The 17,492-nt window shown below is 43.3% G+C and overlaps 1 protein-coding gene across 1 annotated transcript in view; it reads left to right on the top strand.

Annotated features, from left to right (window-relative positions):
- The window catches only part of Mcc (MCC regulator of WNT signaling pathway), a 225,015-nt gene extending 214,610 nt beyond the window's left edge, over positions 1–10,405 (top strand). The window contains exons 16-17 of the mRNA XM_051163948.1: positions 8,749–8,871; positions 10,051–10,405. Coding sequence (XP_051019905.1) covers positions 8,749–8,871; positions 10,051–10,231 — 304 coding nt within the window. The 3' untranslated portion in view covers positions 10,232–10,405. The remainder of the gene's footprint in view (positions 1–8,748; positions 8,872–10,050) is intronic.
- The last annotated feature ends 7,087 nt before the right edge of the window (positions 10,406–17,492 follow it).

The raw sequence follows: 17,492 nt of genomic DNA, 5'->3' as shown, positions 1-17,492 counted from the left end.
CCCTCTGTGTATTTATATCATGGACTGACTCCCAGTTGACTAAAGTTGGCCTTACAGGGTCTTTTCTACCTTCCTGATTTGCTCAAAGTCACTCAGTCCTTCTTTGCAAGACAGAATGGCCCTGCGTTTACTTTGCACATACCTCTTGAGATGTTGCTGTATTGTAATCACTGTGCCCTGGGCAGGCTACAGGCACAGCATGGGAGAATGCCTGAACACATGCCCTAACTCCTTGTGCCAAAGACAAGGATGAAAATCCACTCTCGGCATCCAATGGGGGAGTCATTTGGATATTGTATATGTAAATTGAGTGCCTACATTTTTCAAATTCTCAGAGCCCCCGGAGGCTTTTTCTGGCAGGAGTAGAACGCAGGTTGTGCTGACTAAACATAAAGAGATCTCATCTATCCGCTGTCACGAAGGATTTCCAATAGCCGGCCTTAAGTTGGTTAGCATGGATTTCTAATCAAGAGGCAGATACATGGAGCCAAGAAAGAGGAGCCAGAGGAGAAAGGAAAAATACCATAATCATACCATAAATACAGCTGCAGAATGGCCATCATCATGTCTTGTGGGAGCATCGTCCAGACGCTGAAGGCTGAGGTTAGGGGATGTTTCTAATTTTAAAACTGGAGCAGAAACAAACACCTTTTCGGAAGGTGTCCATCCTGTCATTAGCAGGCTGAGTGGTATAGGTCACATGGGGATGTTGCCAGTGTTTTCAGAAATGCTTTACTCTTGGAGCAGAACATTGTGGGCCAGGCTCCCTGCTGAGTAGAAAGTGTGCAGGAGGAAAGAGCAATGGTCCTTTCCTGGGGACAGCCAGCCATCCTAAGGCAGGAACTCTGGTACACCATGTGTTAGTGCCCTGTTCCCACCAGGCTTTGATGTTTGGTAGGCCTTCACCAATGAGCCTCTTGTATGTCTTTTCTCCTCTTTGGGGGTATAAAACCAGAATTCAGTGCAGTCCCATGTTTCTTATATGGCTCCCACCTGGTCTGCGTTTGTGCCCTTTGTTTCCATGAATATCTATGGTACCATATTGCTTCTGGTATGGCCCTGAAAGCCCCCCTGGATGGCCAGGCTTCCAGTCATGCTCAGGAACCGCTTCCTAACCAGGAGACTTTATTGTTCCAGTGAACCATGAACACTTTTCTGTCTGAAGTCCCTCTCTTACTAGGATCCCGCAGGCCCTAGTAAAGTCTGGGAGAATGATACTCCTATCAAAGTGAGTCAGAAAGCAGCAGCCACGAGAAGGGAATTTTCAGCGGTGGCTCTTCTCTGTGTGCAGATGTTGTCTGTGTACAGATGTTGTCTGGGTAGGCTGCCCTCAAGTCCTAGGCACAGCAGGGTAGAGTCAGGGGCTTCATCTGCACTGCAGTCATGGGAGCAGGAGCAGGAGCAGGAGCCCCATATGATTGGAGTCAGGACTGGGACAGCAAAGCTGGGTGATCTTCAAGGCCACCCAGTGCAGGAGGATGGGGTGGGGAATGCCCTGTGCCCACACCTGTGGTTCCTTCTGAAGACTCTACCTCCACAGTATGTACTGGTCTGGGAAGATGGGAGACTCTGAGCTCCTGTCTGCCCAACCTGGGGGCAAGTTAAGTGCTGTTGAGAGGAAAGCTTCCTCAGATCCGACCTGTGAAGTGGCACCCTGTGCTGATGAGGTCACGCCAATTCAAAAAGGACACTGTTCCTCCTCTACAGTAGGAAGCAGGGACTAATACACACACACACACACACACACACACACACACACACACACACACACACACACACACACACACACACACACACACACACACACACCCATGGCCTCCCATGGCTGCACCACTGGCTGCTGCAGGCAGCATGCAGGGGCCAAACACAGGTCCTGCTCTCAGACCGCTGAATCCTCCCTCTTGACACAAATATTCACAGTCGCACACCCACTCGTATCTTCTCTCCAAATGACTACGAATTACAACATGAATGTCAAACTGCATCTTCCTGTAAGGTCTCCTTCCTCCCTTTCCTCATGCTTTGCTTTCTCACCAGTTGATGCCTCAACACTCGGTGTCCAGATGAACCATTTGTCACCAAAATACCTTCATGTTCACTTCTGATGCGGGTGCACTGAGAGTGCAACATCACCATGGTAGGGTGAGGAGCCACAGTAGCTAAGGTCATCTCTAGATCTCAAGAAACTATCTCGTGTTTCAAATGCTTCTCAACCCAATTTACAACTCAACCATTCCAGATAACTTGTCGTTCCAAGCCTAGATGCCAGTCCCATTCCTCACCTTCATTCAGAATATTCAGCCTGCAGAAGCTGGCATCATCAGTCATCACCCTGTACATCTTCCGAGACCTCAATGGTACTAAGTACCCATCAGTGTCCTTGGAGCACTTGGGCTATTTATGAGACTCCTAAAATTTGGTGTCTTCAGTTGCAAAATCATTAACATATTTATGTAATCTTGGCCATAAGGGAGAAAAGGATTATCATTTGTTTAGTAGCTGTTCATGAATACTGTTGTACACCATACAAATGGAGGGATGGGTGAAGAGAAAAGTGATCAGTCTGGGTGCAACAGCAGCAGAATTGTCACCATTTTGTTAGAGCTGTTAACTTCGAAAGATGCTTTTTAAAAAAATGTACACTTGCAGATTCTTCACATTCAGCTGATTTACAGCAGCAATCTAGCACTAGGAGGGGTGCCAGAAAATTCCATAAATGCAACATGGATCTGCAGGGTGTTAATGAAATACAGAGTGGGCCTGTGGATTCATTACCACTGAAGTAAACTGCTGAGGTTCAGAGCCGGAGTGTCTAGAGGGGAGGCAAAGACTGAGTCACCCAAGGGCTTGAATTAGCTGTCGCTTGAGAAATTGAGGTGACCTTTGTCACTGTCTAGTGTTTCAAAGGCCCAGAGTTGGCAGCCCCACCTGGAACTGCAGTAAAGGCAGAGAGGTGGGGAGCACCCTAGTTCACAGCAGTCATGGACAAAGGGAACAGCGTGCCCGTGATAGTGCCAAGTTCATCTCTTGGACATTAAAAACATGGAAACATTTTCTTGGAAAATCTGGGCAAAAGCACCTCCAGCTACACTCAGACACAAGAGCTGTAGAACATCGTTATCTGGGGACACGTCATCCTGGCTCCACAGGCCTGTGATCTTAACCACAACCCTTGTTTATTGCTCTTTCTACCCGTCCCCTTCATGAGTCATGGGATTCTTCGGCAAGATGCCTAAGCACCCAGGCTCTACTGACAGGCTTCAGTGTATGAACGCCAGCATTGCAGCACGTAGCTGTGGGCGAGTGTCCCAACGGTGCCGCAGATACTCACTTGTACAGCGAGCACAGTAGGGATGCTGATTTCAAAGGCTGTTGTTAAAGCCGACTTTATCTCGGAAAAAAAAAAAGATAGCTGTGTTCTGTTGCCTGTGTAGTCTAAATGCAAGCCAGTTAGGGATTATTATGATGATGGGCACAAAGGAGAATAAGAGTGGAGGGGTCTAGCTGAGCCATGGTACAACTACCTGGTAGTAAATAACATGGAGGAAATGGCAAAGTGCTGTGATGTCCTAATTTGGGGTCATTTGTCCACTGTTGGCAGTGGCTGAGAGGGAATATTTAAACTGAAGAGAGCAGAGGTTGGGAGGGCATCTCAGAGCAGAGCCTTCACGATGGAGGCGAGCCCACATACATGCTTCCAAGTGTAATAATGAGAGGGAAGTAATCTGACCAGATTTTCCACATTGAAAAAGAGACCTGGCTGTTGTGTGAAAGCCAGACCAGGGGGCACCAGAGTAGAAGCAGAGAAAATGAGCAGGCTGCCATGCTTATCAAAGGTATGGAAAGTTATCAGGTTAGACCTGGTGGTAGTGGTGGTGGTGGTGGTGGTGGTGGAGGAGGAGGAGAAGGTGGAGGAGGAGGAGGAGGAGGAAGAAGATGTGGCATGAAGTCAAGTCTTGATGATGAATATAGGTGATGGAAGAGAGTCTGTCTATGGTTCCACACATAGTAAATAATGGTGTTGGTATTGCCATTTGTGAACATGAGAAGTGTGGCTTTCTGTAGAATTTCAGAAGTTCTCCTCTGGAAACTAAACTACTGATGCCTGTTAAGTGGGAGGCATCCAATGGACAAACCCAGAGTGATCAACAGCCAAGAGGTTCATGATACAGTAAAAGATAAGGACAATGACTGCTGTACGTGGCCTTGCAAGTCATTTCTGTAGAGTGGAATGCTGATGTGAGAAAGACAGGAATGACACAGGCAGATGGTTCCCTGAGGAATCCCACTCTCTTTGGTCTGAATTCATTTTTTTGTGACTGGCTACACAGCCTGCTGAAAAGCTGGTCAGGACCTCCACATGCTTACCAGGAGATTTAATTGAGCCACAAATTATTGCTACTGGCTTTCAGAGAGGACTTTCAGTTCTCCTGCTTGTACACAGAGCTGTGATTCTGGTAGCCAGTCTGAGGGCAAGTCTTGCCAGAGGGACCTGCTTACCAGCCAGCGCCTCCACCTCCCCCGCCTTACAGAGCCAGCCCACTTGACTTTTCTTTAGTACCCTGGTACTCTTGCCTCTTAAATGCTTTGAGTACTTGGCTGCTTAGAATTGTGACAGTACACATCAAACCAAACCACCTTCTCTGTGATAAGAAACCACCTTTTATGATTATAAGTAGCCTGTTTTGGGGTGAGAGGACTAAACACTGGAGTGGGGAGACCCATAACTGAAACCTGGACTGGGTGGTAGGTCTTTGTCTCCTATTCCAAACAGTTATAGTTACTGTGGTTTTAGTGGATGGTCCTCACAAGTACCCAGACAACAGCAAATAAAATAACAAGAATGACACACTTCCATGCAATCCCCAGAACACTGTGAATACATTCCTACAAAGGGAGAAATGTGTGGAGCCTAAGAAGTTGCTTGTATTTGCATATTGTCTTACATACAAAAACCATATACATCCTTCCTTTTCTGATGGCCAAGCACATGGAAACTAGAATGAACAGGGCATTCATAGTTGAGATTTCCAAGTGACTGAGATACGCAAACCAATTCTTAAATATTATTTTTTTCCAGGTCATCCTGTGAGTGGGAGAGCAGCCTGAGAAATTCCCTTAATTTTTTAGGTACCTTGACTCAGGCCAGGGCCAGATTCATGACTCTTGACTCAGAAAGGAATTTCAGTACTAGTTTGAGGTTTTATTAAGGATATCTTAAGCATAAAGATTAGTTCTCTTAACTATAAATGCACCCAGAAAGAAAGACATACCCAGTTTGGTATGGGCTCCCCCAGGTAGAACAGCAGAAAATTAAGACATAGCCAGGTGTGGGTACATGAACCTCAGAGGAGAATCACAACTGTCTGAGCATTAGCCATGCCTTGGTTTCTCTCAAGCTGTAATTTCAAAAGTTGCTCCACTCTGATTGGTCTCTTTTGATACGTGTGGCTCTAGGCACTTTAGGATCACACTCTGATAGGGTAAAAAAAAGAGCTGCTCAACCTGCACAAGGGGTTAGTAAATGTTCTTTCCTTTCATGTGGGGCTTAGAGGATTGTGGCTGGGAAGGGAGAAAGCTCTAAGCAGTTGTTAGCTGGGCTGAGTTCTCAATGCCTTGTCCATAGGAGGCTTCGAATCCAGATTGTGGGGTGAGGGGGCCCCTTTTCTTTCTTAGGTCACCATATTCTCTTTCTACCGTTATCTGAACTACAAGTCACGTCATTTTAAATTTCCTAGGTCCTACATTAAAAATGTAAAATTGAAATTAATTTTTAACAGCAGAGTTTAGCTCAGGATAGACACTGGTCCAAGGTTCAATTCCTAGCATTGTTTCCTTAAATATGGCTGACTGTTACTATTATATTTAATTCAATGTGATAATATTTTGGCAGGTTGTCTGGGTTTTAAAATGAGATATTTTACTTTATTATTATTGAACTTCCAAACTCCTGGACCCTTTTTACACTTAAATGGCATCTTTTGGCTATAGGTCTGCCCCCTTCAAAACAGCCAAATGAACGCAAGTTTGAGGTGTAGCCTCGTTTTTGCATCTTCATGTAAGTCCACCAACACAGTTCTCCTGGTGTCTGTGCTTTACTTGTGTAGACATCAAAGTGGTCCTAGGGGGCAGCACTGAGCTCCCGGAGCTGGCAATGCTATAAATGCTTCCACATTGGGGACAGGCAGGTCTGAGAGCTGCTTTACTTTTGGGGGGTTCTGTCCTACTGTAGAGTCTATGTGTCCATAAAGTCCCCTAGGCCTGGGTGTCAGGAAAGGATGGCCTTTGCAAGAGTTGATTATGCTTTTAGTATTCTTCACAAGTTCTCTTTTCCCTTTTGTAAAATTAATCAAATTTATGACCTCCGTACTTACACATGTATATATAGATATAATAAAATTTTCATGGGGAAGGAAATCAGAACTAGTAGCAAAACATAAGCAAGCGACTCTTCAGCCCAAGAGGAAGGGGAAGGAGCACCCTCTCACTTTCCTAACCTTGCCTCGGCAGGAGCAGGCTGCTTGGAAGGCTTAGGGACACAGGGGGACCCTTTCTGGTCAGGAATGCTAAGTTCTGTGATTCCAGTGAGAAACTCAGCTAGCCTAGAGATTCTCTGGAGACTGCTAGTGCTGAGAATAAACAAGTTCCCTAGCAAGGGGGAGGTCCCTACACTCACTCCTGCCTGCTGTGTAGCCAGCCATCTTGTATACAGCTAAGGCAAAAAGGACCCAGTAAAGAATGAATCTTTACACCATAGGCTGGTTAGCTTCCTCTCTTACAACTTACTCGGGGTTTTCGCCACAATTACTTCCTCTGTTCTTCAGTGTGAAACATAATGCAGTGCAGGGTACCATGGTGGGTCAACGCCAAAAGTGTGCCCCTGAGAAATGATGCCATGCAACAGATCTTGTATAAGGAGGTTTATTGGGGGGGGGGGGAAGGGAGAGGAAAGAGTACCTGGAAAGGGGTAGAGGCAGACAGAGGGGAGCAGAGCCACGAGGGCAGGGAAGGAGGTGCAGAGGAGAGAAAGACCACAAGGAACAGAGCAGGTCCTTTTATCTGGCCAGGCCAGTGGGATAGCCTATATGCTAACATTCCTCCCTTTCTGATTAATTAGAAATGAAGAAGTAAGAAAGGGCTATGATGGGGCAGGAGTTAGGGCTTTGTGTTCTTTAACCTACTTCCTGCTGACTGGGGGTGATGTCTTCTTTGAGGGACCCTAAGAAAACAGGGGTGCTGGTCAAGTCCTGGGAGAGCTGTTTTGGCTGTCCAGGCCATGGAACCATCTGGGGCTAGGAGAGTGCAGGCCTAGTTTAAACAGCCTGTAAGGCTGGACCAGAGCACTGGGGGCCAGCTGTCCTGGAGGAAACATGCAGATCTTGAGGAAATACCTGGACTTTGCAGGATACTGGAACAGTGTATGTATGTGTGTGTGTGTGTGTGTATATACACACTATATATATAAAATACTATATATTATAGATAATATGACATATATACAAGATTGTGTGTGTGTATAATGAAGGTGCTGAAAATAAAGTTAAATAGGTTAGATGTGCCTTTGAAACTTTTAGGCCCATGGTCATGGTAGTTGAGGGAGGGAAGTCCCAAAACCAGGGACAGAGGGAGGAATCCTGTTCTTTGATAAAGGCAATAGATGAGAAATTTCGGTGGCTGATTAACACAGGTACTTCTTGACTCCATCTCACCTGGGAGAGATGGATCTAAGTGGATTCTCTGAAGGTTACAAGAATCTTTTTTTAATTTACAAAAGAGGTAAGTTTTAGATATGTTAGCATTACCACTGTTTGAAATCTGTATAGAAACCCACAAAGTAGAGAAGGCAGTAGACTCAGCTTTGTGTCACAGAAGCTTGAGAAATGATTTTGGTTTAAAAGCATGAATACCCTTTAAGATCTGCTCAGGGAAGACAGAAGTCTTCTGTGGAGCAGAAGAGGCAAAAGTTTACTTGATTTTGATTTTCGGTGTCACTACAGACCGAAAGAGGGGCTTCTTCCCTACCCAGAAGACTAGATGTATATAAATTTATCACAGTGAGAAATATAAAAGACAACCAAAGGAAATTTGATATCTTGTGCTTGGAACTATGATAGTGGATTGTATAGTGGAATATTTTACCAAAGTTAGACTAATAATTTATCAGAACTCCATTGATTAGTGTTTAAAATGCTCAAATAACAACAACAATAAAAAGTGAAATAGCAAAGCCTTCTGTTAACCCCTTCCTCACCCACTGCTAAATCTGTGGTTTGTTTTCTAGTTTATTGCTAGGTGTTCTTATAAAAGCAGTCTTCTAGACTTCCATGTCAGTGCATGCTGATCTGAATTTAGGCAGGTTTCTCTTTTCTACAGGCATTCCAGACCATGATTGATCCAAACACTCCCCTGGTCTTTGTGTGTATGCCACAACGTGCTGTAGTGGTCAGAAAATACCTTAGGAGTTAATTCTTTACTTCTACTATGTGGGTTCTGAAGACTGAACTTAGGCCATCAGGCGTGGTTTGGTGACAAATGCTTTTACCCATTGAGTCTGCTTGCTTATCCTTAATTATTGTAGAATACAGTGTTGAGAGAAGATCCTGGCTGCATGGAGCAGAGAAGCTGTGCTCCTAGACCCACTACTATCTTAACTTTCTGTGCTCTGGACTGCTGACCTTGGCCAGCTACCTTGGCTTCCTTCCACCATCACCACAACCTGGTGACTTCTGCTGTCTCTCTTTGATACAGGGAAAAGAAGCTGAAGGCCAGAGTTCAAGAGCTGGTCAGCGCCTTGGAAAGACTCACCAAGAGCAGTGAAGTCAGACATCAGCAGTCAGCAGAGTTTGTGAATGACTTAAAACGGGCCAACAGGTAAACCCTCTGTGCATCCCCATGCTCAAGCCCAGGGATCTCTCCCTAACTTTCCTGGAAAGTAACCTTCCAGTAGAGTCCTACAGCTGACAGAAACCCAGGGCACTAATGATGAACCCCATCTCAGATTAGATAGACTTAGAAAATTGAAGCCTGCTGTGGTCTCTCCTTGAATTCCCTATCTATAATAAAGACTTAGAGAAGTCGGGGGGGAAAGCTATGTATGAGTCAGTGTTTTCAATTGGCAACCAAACCATCTATCACAGCAACACCTCATACAGTGGAACATTTTAGGGTACATTAGACTCCAAGTTAAGAGTCTCAAAACATTTGAGGTACACTATCTTTTTATATTAAAAAAAAGAGGACTTCAGGACCTTTGTGCCCATAAGATATCTATTTATACTTCTTAGAAACCAAAACTGAAATGAACTTTTAAGTTTTTTTAATCATTTACAAAATTCAAGCTCAATAGATAGCAAATTTTTATAAAAAATACTATTTTCCAAATTGTAATTAGAGTGGCACATTTTAGCTGGCTTATTAAGACATCTGGATTTTACAATCTGCTCTACCAACAACTTAAGACCTCCCCCTGAATGAGGTTTTAGGAATCCTAGGGGTGTGTGTGTGTCTGTCCTGTTTGTCCTCAAATCACACTTTAGAACTCCGGCTCAGGGCAATAGTGTACCTGAAGGGTGCCAATGTTCCATTTTGGAGCAGAGAGAACATGTAGGCACCTGGCTCATGTCCTGCCTTACAGCAGTTGGCCTAGGACCCATCAGAGCTGACAGCACTTCCTTAGAGCCCAAAGCATAACAAAGTTGGAGTAAAGACTTCTTGCCCTTTTCCTGGGTAAGAGAGCACTATGTAACTTACACATGGCCATCTGCAGCTGGCAGACATCAAACAAGTTTCTAGAATTCAGTATCATCCTCATCTGCTTTGGATCTGGCCACTTTGGGCTGTTGGTTAACTCTTCCTATAGCCCGAGCCTAGGTTAGTATTTTAAGCCAGAATCCTAAATACTGGGCAACTTATCCCTGGACTTTGAATTCTTACTGGAGAGGTGGACTCTTCAAAGCAATGCTCACTTGGCATGGCCACTCAGTGCACACAGCACAGGGTGTCACTCATTCCTTGGGATGACTCTTTACTCATTTCCCTGTTTTCACACAGCAATCTGGTGGCTGCCTATGAAAAAGCAAAGAAGAAGCACCAAAACAAGCTGAAGAAGTTGGAATCTCAAATGATGGCCATGGTGGAACGACACGAGACCCAAGTGAGAATGCTCAAGCAAAGAATAGCTCTGCTGGAGGAAGAGAATTCCAGGCCACATACCAACGAAACTTCACTTTAACAGGCAGGCACTCAGGCACCAATGTTCTGTCCCAAAGGGGTAAATCCTAGCAGCTCTGAGGTCCTTAGAAGAGAAAGGGCCCAAGGAAGGAGGGACTGTTGCAAGAGTGGAAAGGTTGCATATGGGTCACAGGCACGTACCCTTGGGGTTCATGGTCATGGTGGCATTGTGGATTCTCGTTTGCACAGGCTTCGGCTCTCCAGGCCTGGCCACAAAGGGCGTCAACAATGGCTCTGGCTACATGATTAGCCACGTCTTGCTTCTGCATTCACTATTCAAGTTCTCATTCCTCACTTGTTCTGTGTAGCAGTGGGAATCCAGGCATTTGGTTTTATGCAGATTTCTGAGCCTCCCCCCACCCCGCCCCCTTTCATAGACTGTGGACTTTTCATATCCGGATTTCTTCCTTCCTCCTCCAAGGAAAAGTGACAGTGGTTTGTCTCTAGCATCTAGGGCTGGCAGTTCATTGCAGCAAGGCTCTGCTTTCCAGGTCCTATGGTATCAGATTCTTGAGATATAGTCATATAGAAATTAGTTGGGAGTTACAGACCAGAGGGTGCAGAAAAGTGTTATTGATCATCTGTGAGACACTGCCGTTTCGAATAGAGCAACATCAGGGTTGTGTGTAGACACTTCTGTATTAGATGAATAAAAAACATCCTTCCATATTTATTTAGAGGTAGAGCTGGGGTAGAAGCTGTTTTTTTTTATTCCCTCCTAGCAAGAGTAAAACTAGAATATTCTTGATATATGTAGTTAAGCTAAGATTTTCCCAGGGGTTTCTTCCAGAACTGAAAAGGCAATGTTAGTTTAAGTAGCTTCTATTCTGAATCAAATCCTAGCCACCCGAGCACAAGAGTCCTGCCTCTTTAAGAAAGAGAGGCTTTACACTGTTGGACACCAAAGAGACCCTTAATGTACAAAACTGTCCCCACCTCTTTAATAGTCTGCCACTGACTGACCATTTAGTCCCTGACATCATGAAGGGGACTGGGTGAGGAAACGCCTGATAAGCTTCATGTTCTGTCGCTTCTGGATGTGGCGATTTCTAGCAAAATGGTAACTGGGAGGCTGACCTCTTCTAGGGGAGCACCCCAGATTCGTTTATTCTCAATTGTAGCCTTCACTGTTTTACCTTCTGTTGTTCATCTGCTCATGGATACAAATTACAGTTTGGCTCCCCCCGCCTCTCCTGTGGCCCCCAAGACTATCCAGATTTTATGAAAAGTGGGTTTCAGTGCCATGTTATCTATGTGGAAGATGCTGCATTTATGACCATGTTGCTGCTGCAGAATCCTGGCGATGGGTGGGTCTGCTTTCAGAAAGCAGACATGAGTTCCTCAGCCTTCTGTGCAACCCAGGCAGATACTCCATCCTTCTCATACAACAGAGCTCATCAGCCCTTCTTCCCAGACCAGTGCCAAGTTACTCACCTGGCCATCAGTCACGAAGATGTAACTGGTTTGAGTCTAGGCCTGGCTTTTGAGTGTCGATGGGATTTTGTCAATACCCTTCATCTGTTTTTCCAGTGTTCACTTTTTAGGCAAAGCTCTATTTTGTTATGAGGAAAATGTGTAGGTAGAAATATCTATTTTGCCTCTCCACTACCTCTTGAGCAAATTGGGATAGGCATGGCTGTCCTGCTGGAGGGGACAATCCAGGTAAGGGATGGTTAGGCTTCCTGTTCTGTCCATCAGATGCAGTGCGCTGGCATTCTGTGCCCCCAAGTGAATACAAACAGAATGTGTAGATGCAGAGAGAGGCCGGAACAGGAGTGACAGCCTGCCTGCAGAGCTTCGAATGTCCTCCATCCCGTCCCCCTCGCATCCACCCCAGGTAACATCCCAGAACCTACGCTTGTAGGTCTATAGTTCCTCTACAGAGAAGCCCTTGAAGCAATGATCCTAACTGGCCTTAGTCTGAGTTTCTATGGTGTTTGGTGGAAATTTGCCAGGATAAAACATCTCATTTGGAGTAAGTGGGAAAGGGCTTTACAATCTTTCCATTATTATTGTCAATGTTTATTGAGGGTGAAGCAGCAGGTATTCGTTTATGTGAATTGTGGAAGCTCCTGAACTGCACTGATTAAATACATGATAGCAGATGCCTGAGCAATTTTCCTTTTTGTTAAAACCCGCGCTTCCTGAACCTACTTTTAAATAGGAAATGGTTTTTATTAGCATGTCTATTGGGGCAAACACCTTTGGAATTTCATATTTTGAATCTTCCCCCAATTCTTCAGTATTTGCCCTCTTTAGGCAGTCACTTTTACTTATCAAAGCCACTTCTGGCTCATAAAATGATAGGCAGAGCAAAAGGAACCGTTTACAGTTCTGAACTGAGGCAGGTTAACCCGACTAGGGCAGCAGTAGCAGGCAAAGGAGACGTGTCTATGGCTGGCTCTGCCACACTGTAACCAACCCCATACGCACCAGCCAAACTTGCCTTGTGACAGTAAGAAAGCCTCCAGTGGACTCAAAAAAAAAAAAAAAAAGTTGTCAAGGGATCAACAGTCGAGACCTATCTTTGCTGCTGTGTCATATTCTAGCTCTAGATGAGTGCCACATGTCGACAGTGGAGGCAAAGACCTTTCACTCACTCTCCTATGCTGATGTGGCACATTTCTTAATGTGTGTGTTGCCTGAAATTGGATGCTCCATTTAACTGACACTTCAAGTCTTTATTAGCCTAAGTGCTTAATTCTCTTTTCAGATGCATGTACTCACAAGGTCTTCCTCAAGCCTGCAGCAAAATTTTAAAAGGGCTTCAGAGAACTCTAAATTAGAGCTCTGGCATGGCTCTATAAGGAAGAGCAGGCCAAGTCACAGCCTTAGGCGTTTACTCTAAAAGCTGTTAAGAGGGGGCCACTGTGAGGGAGAACCGCACTGTTGGAGACATTACCTTGGGAGAGATGAAACGTTTGTCTGTTTGCTGAGGTGTTGGGATGCCCGCATCCCTGGCATGGATCCCCTATGTAACGTGGCCCACAAAGAATTCTACACAACGATAGACATATACATCACATAAACTACTTCAGAGTTGCCCAGGAGTTCAGGCTGTCATGCTCGTGCTTCTAGTTAAGTGTACACCAACACTCTTTATCTGTCGAAACACTCCCACATATGCTTCCAATTATAAATGTTTAATTGGGAGTATGTCCAGTCATTATACGAACACAGTGCCCTAAGTAAAAACAATCACTAAGTGTACAGTGTCTTTCAGAGCTCAACAGAGAACAAATTATTTGGTGGCTAAAATTTCTGAGCTGATCTTCATTAGGGGCGGGGTGGACATGGGGTTCAAGAGCTTACCAACAGTATTTTCTTGCTGCCTTTCACTACAGCTTCTAGAACAAGACATAATTGTAGAAGAAATGAGAATTTTCATTTAGTCAATGGTACCTATGACCAAAAAACAAAACAAACAAACAAACAAAAAACCCAACCTGAGTGACAAAGAATGATAGGATAGCACCTTGGCCATAGCTTTGTCAACTCTTCATAGAGCAGGATTGCTTTGCTACAAAAACATCACCACCTTTGAAGTGTGCACACACTCAAACCCCCGTGTGCATATAGGTCAGGCTGAACTCAGCTCTGAACTTGTGGCCTCCCATTCCAATTCATTTTTTTCTAAATGTTGTATCCATTTAGAAATATATGCCTCTGAGATGCTATGACCACAGCATAACTGATCAGCTTGAGTAAAGACGTTTTCTCACATAGGCAAGCATTAGTTCTGGTAATCCAGCACAGCCATAACATATTGTCTGATATTTTGAATGTGTGTAAGAACCACTGCTGGATAACAACACCCTTAACTTTGTATTTAATCTTCCCAGTGTCTCATCTGATAATTACCCCACCTACCTGCTAGGCAGCACGGAGCAGGTTCTGTGGAGACCACACCCATACGGATGCTCTGGTTTTAGGTTTCTGCTCTCCTGTTCTCTCCCATTTTGAAATGTGGAAAATGTTATCCTGTTTGTAGAGTCCATAGCCTTCTTTGGCAGTGCTCCTGTTGGGAAACCTTCTTCAAGATAACTCAATTTTGTCAGGACCTGATACCAAGGTTACAAAACATGTTCACTTCTATTTCTAATCTGCTTTTAGATATATTGTTACTTTGCATGAAATTTTAACTTTTTTATTAATGGAAAATGTGCTTTTTATACCACTTGAATTAGAAAATCCTGCTTGAATGTACTATTATTGAAGCACATGTGATTGCATCTGCTAGTACTCTTTTCTTTGTACCGAAAGTCTCATTTTAAAGTGGCTACTAAACACTGTACTATACCTTGTAATTTTTTAGACTGACTCGTAGCTTTAAATGTTCCCAGATGCCTTTAGTTTTAGTTGCTGTAAAATAGCTACTTTGTGTTATTTGATATAGAATTGTTTAAAAAAAAAAACCTTCATTTATTTATACAGAGACATTTATAATATTTTACAAACATTCTTATATTCTGAATAAATATTTCTAATTCCATGCTGTACTTTGTTTTAATTAAAGGGTAAGGGCATTCTATAGAACTATTTGCATGTCATACATGTAAATACAACCCATGATACTTAATTGCATCAGGGGCTAGGTGTAAGACTATTATTTCAGATCAAAAAAACAACAACAAAATTATCATTTATCACCAATTTTTATTTGGCTGCCTTTACAAACAACATCAACAGAAGGTTCTCTATTGAATGATCTTTTTTAAAGACTATAAAATCGGGGGAAAACAAAGAAAGTATCAGAAAGTCAAATGTAAACTACGAGTGAGCAAGCAGTTTCTCAGCAATCAGAAGTGTTAAAACGCTGACTTTTTGCTACATGGAAAGTACTTTTGATAATAACACAGTTATATAGGGGAAGACTCTAAAAGAGCAGTGCATTTCTCGTGCCCGAGACCCAGGGAGAGCAGGGCATTCTGCTGGCAAGCTTGGTTCTGGTCTAAGGTAAGAATCACTGCATTTTATGTATCTGGTTTGCATCTCCTGCTCATCACTACTCCTGTCCAAGAGGTGCACTGAGTTAAGATAAAGGTGACAAATCCCCTGGTCCATTCTCATTTCTGAATGCATTCTACTTTTTATATTTCTATCAATGCAAACAGAACTGCTCACACTTATCCTATACATTCATAACCTTTTTTGTCCAGAGGAACAGCAGCCAAGAGTAACAACCTGCAATAACCAGCAACAATAATGGCTTAAAACTACGTAAGAAGTAAGAGGAGCAGAACCCAGAATACCTTAGGAATGAACTACGTAAGCAGCAGTTTTATGAATTACATCACACATGCATTACAATAGCCCCAACCAGACCAAAAGGCTAACACGGTATTTGACAGAACGGCAATGTGAGCAACCTCCCATTACTGTCAGTGCATTTTGTAAAGTATGTTTTTAGCTTCTGAACTAGCGTGGGTTACATTTAAAAGCCTTTAGAATCACAGCTCACTGTTAAAAAGACAGCCCTGCATTTCTCAGTGGAGAACACATGTCACCCCACATCTTTGCAAGTGCACGGCTTGCAAATCACTAATTCACAGACTGACTAAAAATTTAAGACAGTCACACCAATGTAAGTGAAAACCAGTTCCAATCATTGTATAGACACTGGAGCAGCAGTGAGAAGGGCTGGGCAAGCAGGGGTGGGGTGCATTGAATAAATCCAGCTCTCAAGGTTGTCACGGAACCCAAGAGGCTATTTTTGGGGTTCCTTTCTGGTTTCCCTAAATGCATGACTAATAACCACAATAAAGCAAATACTTTCATACTGTCACAGACATAATCATGTACAGGGCTTACACATGTCTTTCTCCAAGTATTAAAAAATAAAATGTAATTTTAAGTTAGGCAAAGATTATATGTTAAATGATTCTGCATAAGACAAAACCGATTAATGAAGAAATAACGTTTACTAATGTATTTATTCTAAAGCCTAGGTTTTTTTCACCAAACATTATATCATAATGAAGTAATTTCACCAAAGTTTATGTACCAGCTTTGGTAGCTTCCACGGCTTGGCATATCATTTACACAAGTAGATAGACTGTTTCAAGATGACACTGTGCAAGAATCAGGTCTTCACAGCAGGGTGAACCACTTCAAAGTCATGGTGTATTAAAGAAAACAAAACAAAACAAAACAAAGCAAAAAACCCTAAATTGCATGCTTCATTTTTGTTAGATTTAAGACTATCCCTTTCCTTCATTCTTTGAGACAGGGTTTCTCTGTGTAGCCCCTGGCTGTCCTAGAACTCGCTCTGTAGACCACGTTAGCCTTGAACTCGGAGATCCCCCTGCCTCTGTCTCCCAAGTGTGCACCACCATGACTGGCCTGATTTAACACTATCTTTAATTAAGAGAATATCACTTAAAATAGCTAAATACATGAACAGTCATGAAGATTCATTACGGTTTCATTGAAGCCAACAGATTGAGTTATATATAAGTCTAGCAAGTCAACATTCATTTTTAAAACTACCTTAAGATTTAAAAATAATCAGAAAATATAAAAAATAGTTTTAAAAAATTAAACCAAAGTTAAGGGTTTTGCTGTTCTTCCCTATTTATTGACCTGAAAGAAAATTATTATTTATACAATGGAAGCTAGGACAGGAGAGAACTAATTTAAAACATGTAAAATCAAAGGCTCATTCACTTGGATACTTGCTTTTGACATTTAATAGTTACTTGTGCAACATTCAAACAGACCCAAAATGTGCTACACAGACAGCAGTGAAATGCAGACTCCTGCAGGACCACCTCATGCTTTCCCAAGGTTCTGTGCATGCCATACATGGCTGTTCATGCTCCAGAAGTACCACTGCCTCTCACATGCTACCCGCAGGCAGCACACACCACTTGCCAAAGCCCAAAGCTGGCACCTCTGCTTTCATTTATTCTTCTGCTGACTAGTGCAAAGTCTGTGCTTATTTCTAAGAGCTTGAGAAACAGCTTAAAAATGTACAACTGTGCCTCATATCCTTCACCAGTGTAGAGCTATTGTTTTAGACATTTGGGTCAAATAATTGAAAGTGGAAAATATTCTACCTTCTACTTAGAAGCTCACTATCCTAAGAACTAAGTGCTAGGAAATGTTATCCAATTCATCCTAGAACTGAGCCAAAGTGTTTTCTTTGCTCCCATACCAATGTCACAGCTATATACATTGACTTGAGAGAACATAGCCCTTCTATGTACTTGAGACTCAAGAGTTTAAAAGTTAAATTCTTGTGGTGTCAGTTGCATTAGAGA

This window comes from Acomys russatus, chromosome 20 (assembly GCF_903995435.1).
Source record: "Acomys russatus chromosome 20, mAcoRus1.1, whole genome shotgun sequence".
Taxonomy (NCBI): domain Eukaryota; kingdom Metazoa; phylum Chordata; class Mammalia; order Rodentia; family Muridae; genus Acomys; species Acomys russatus.
The sequence above is the reverse complement of the archived record's forward strand: the minus strand, read 5'-3'. Positions and strand labels throughout refer to the sequence as shown.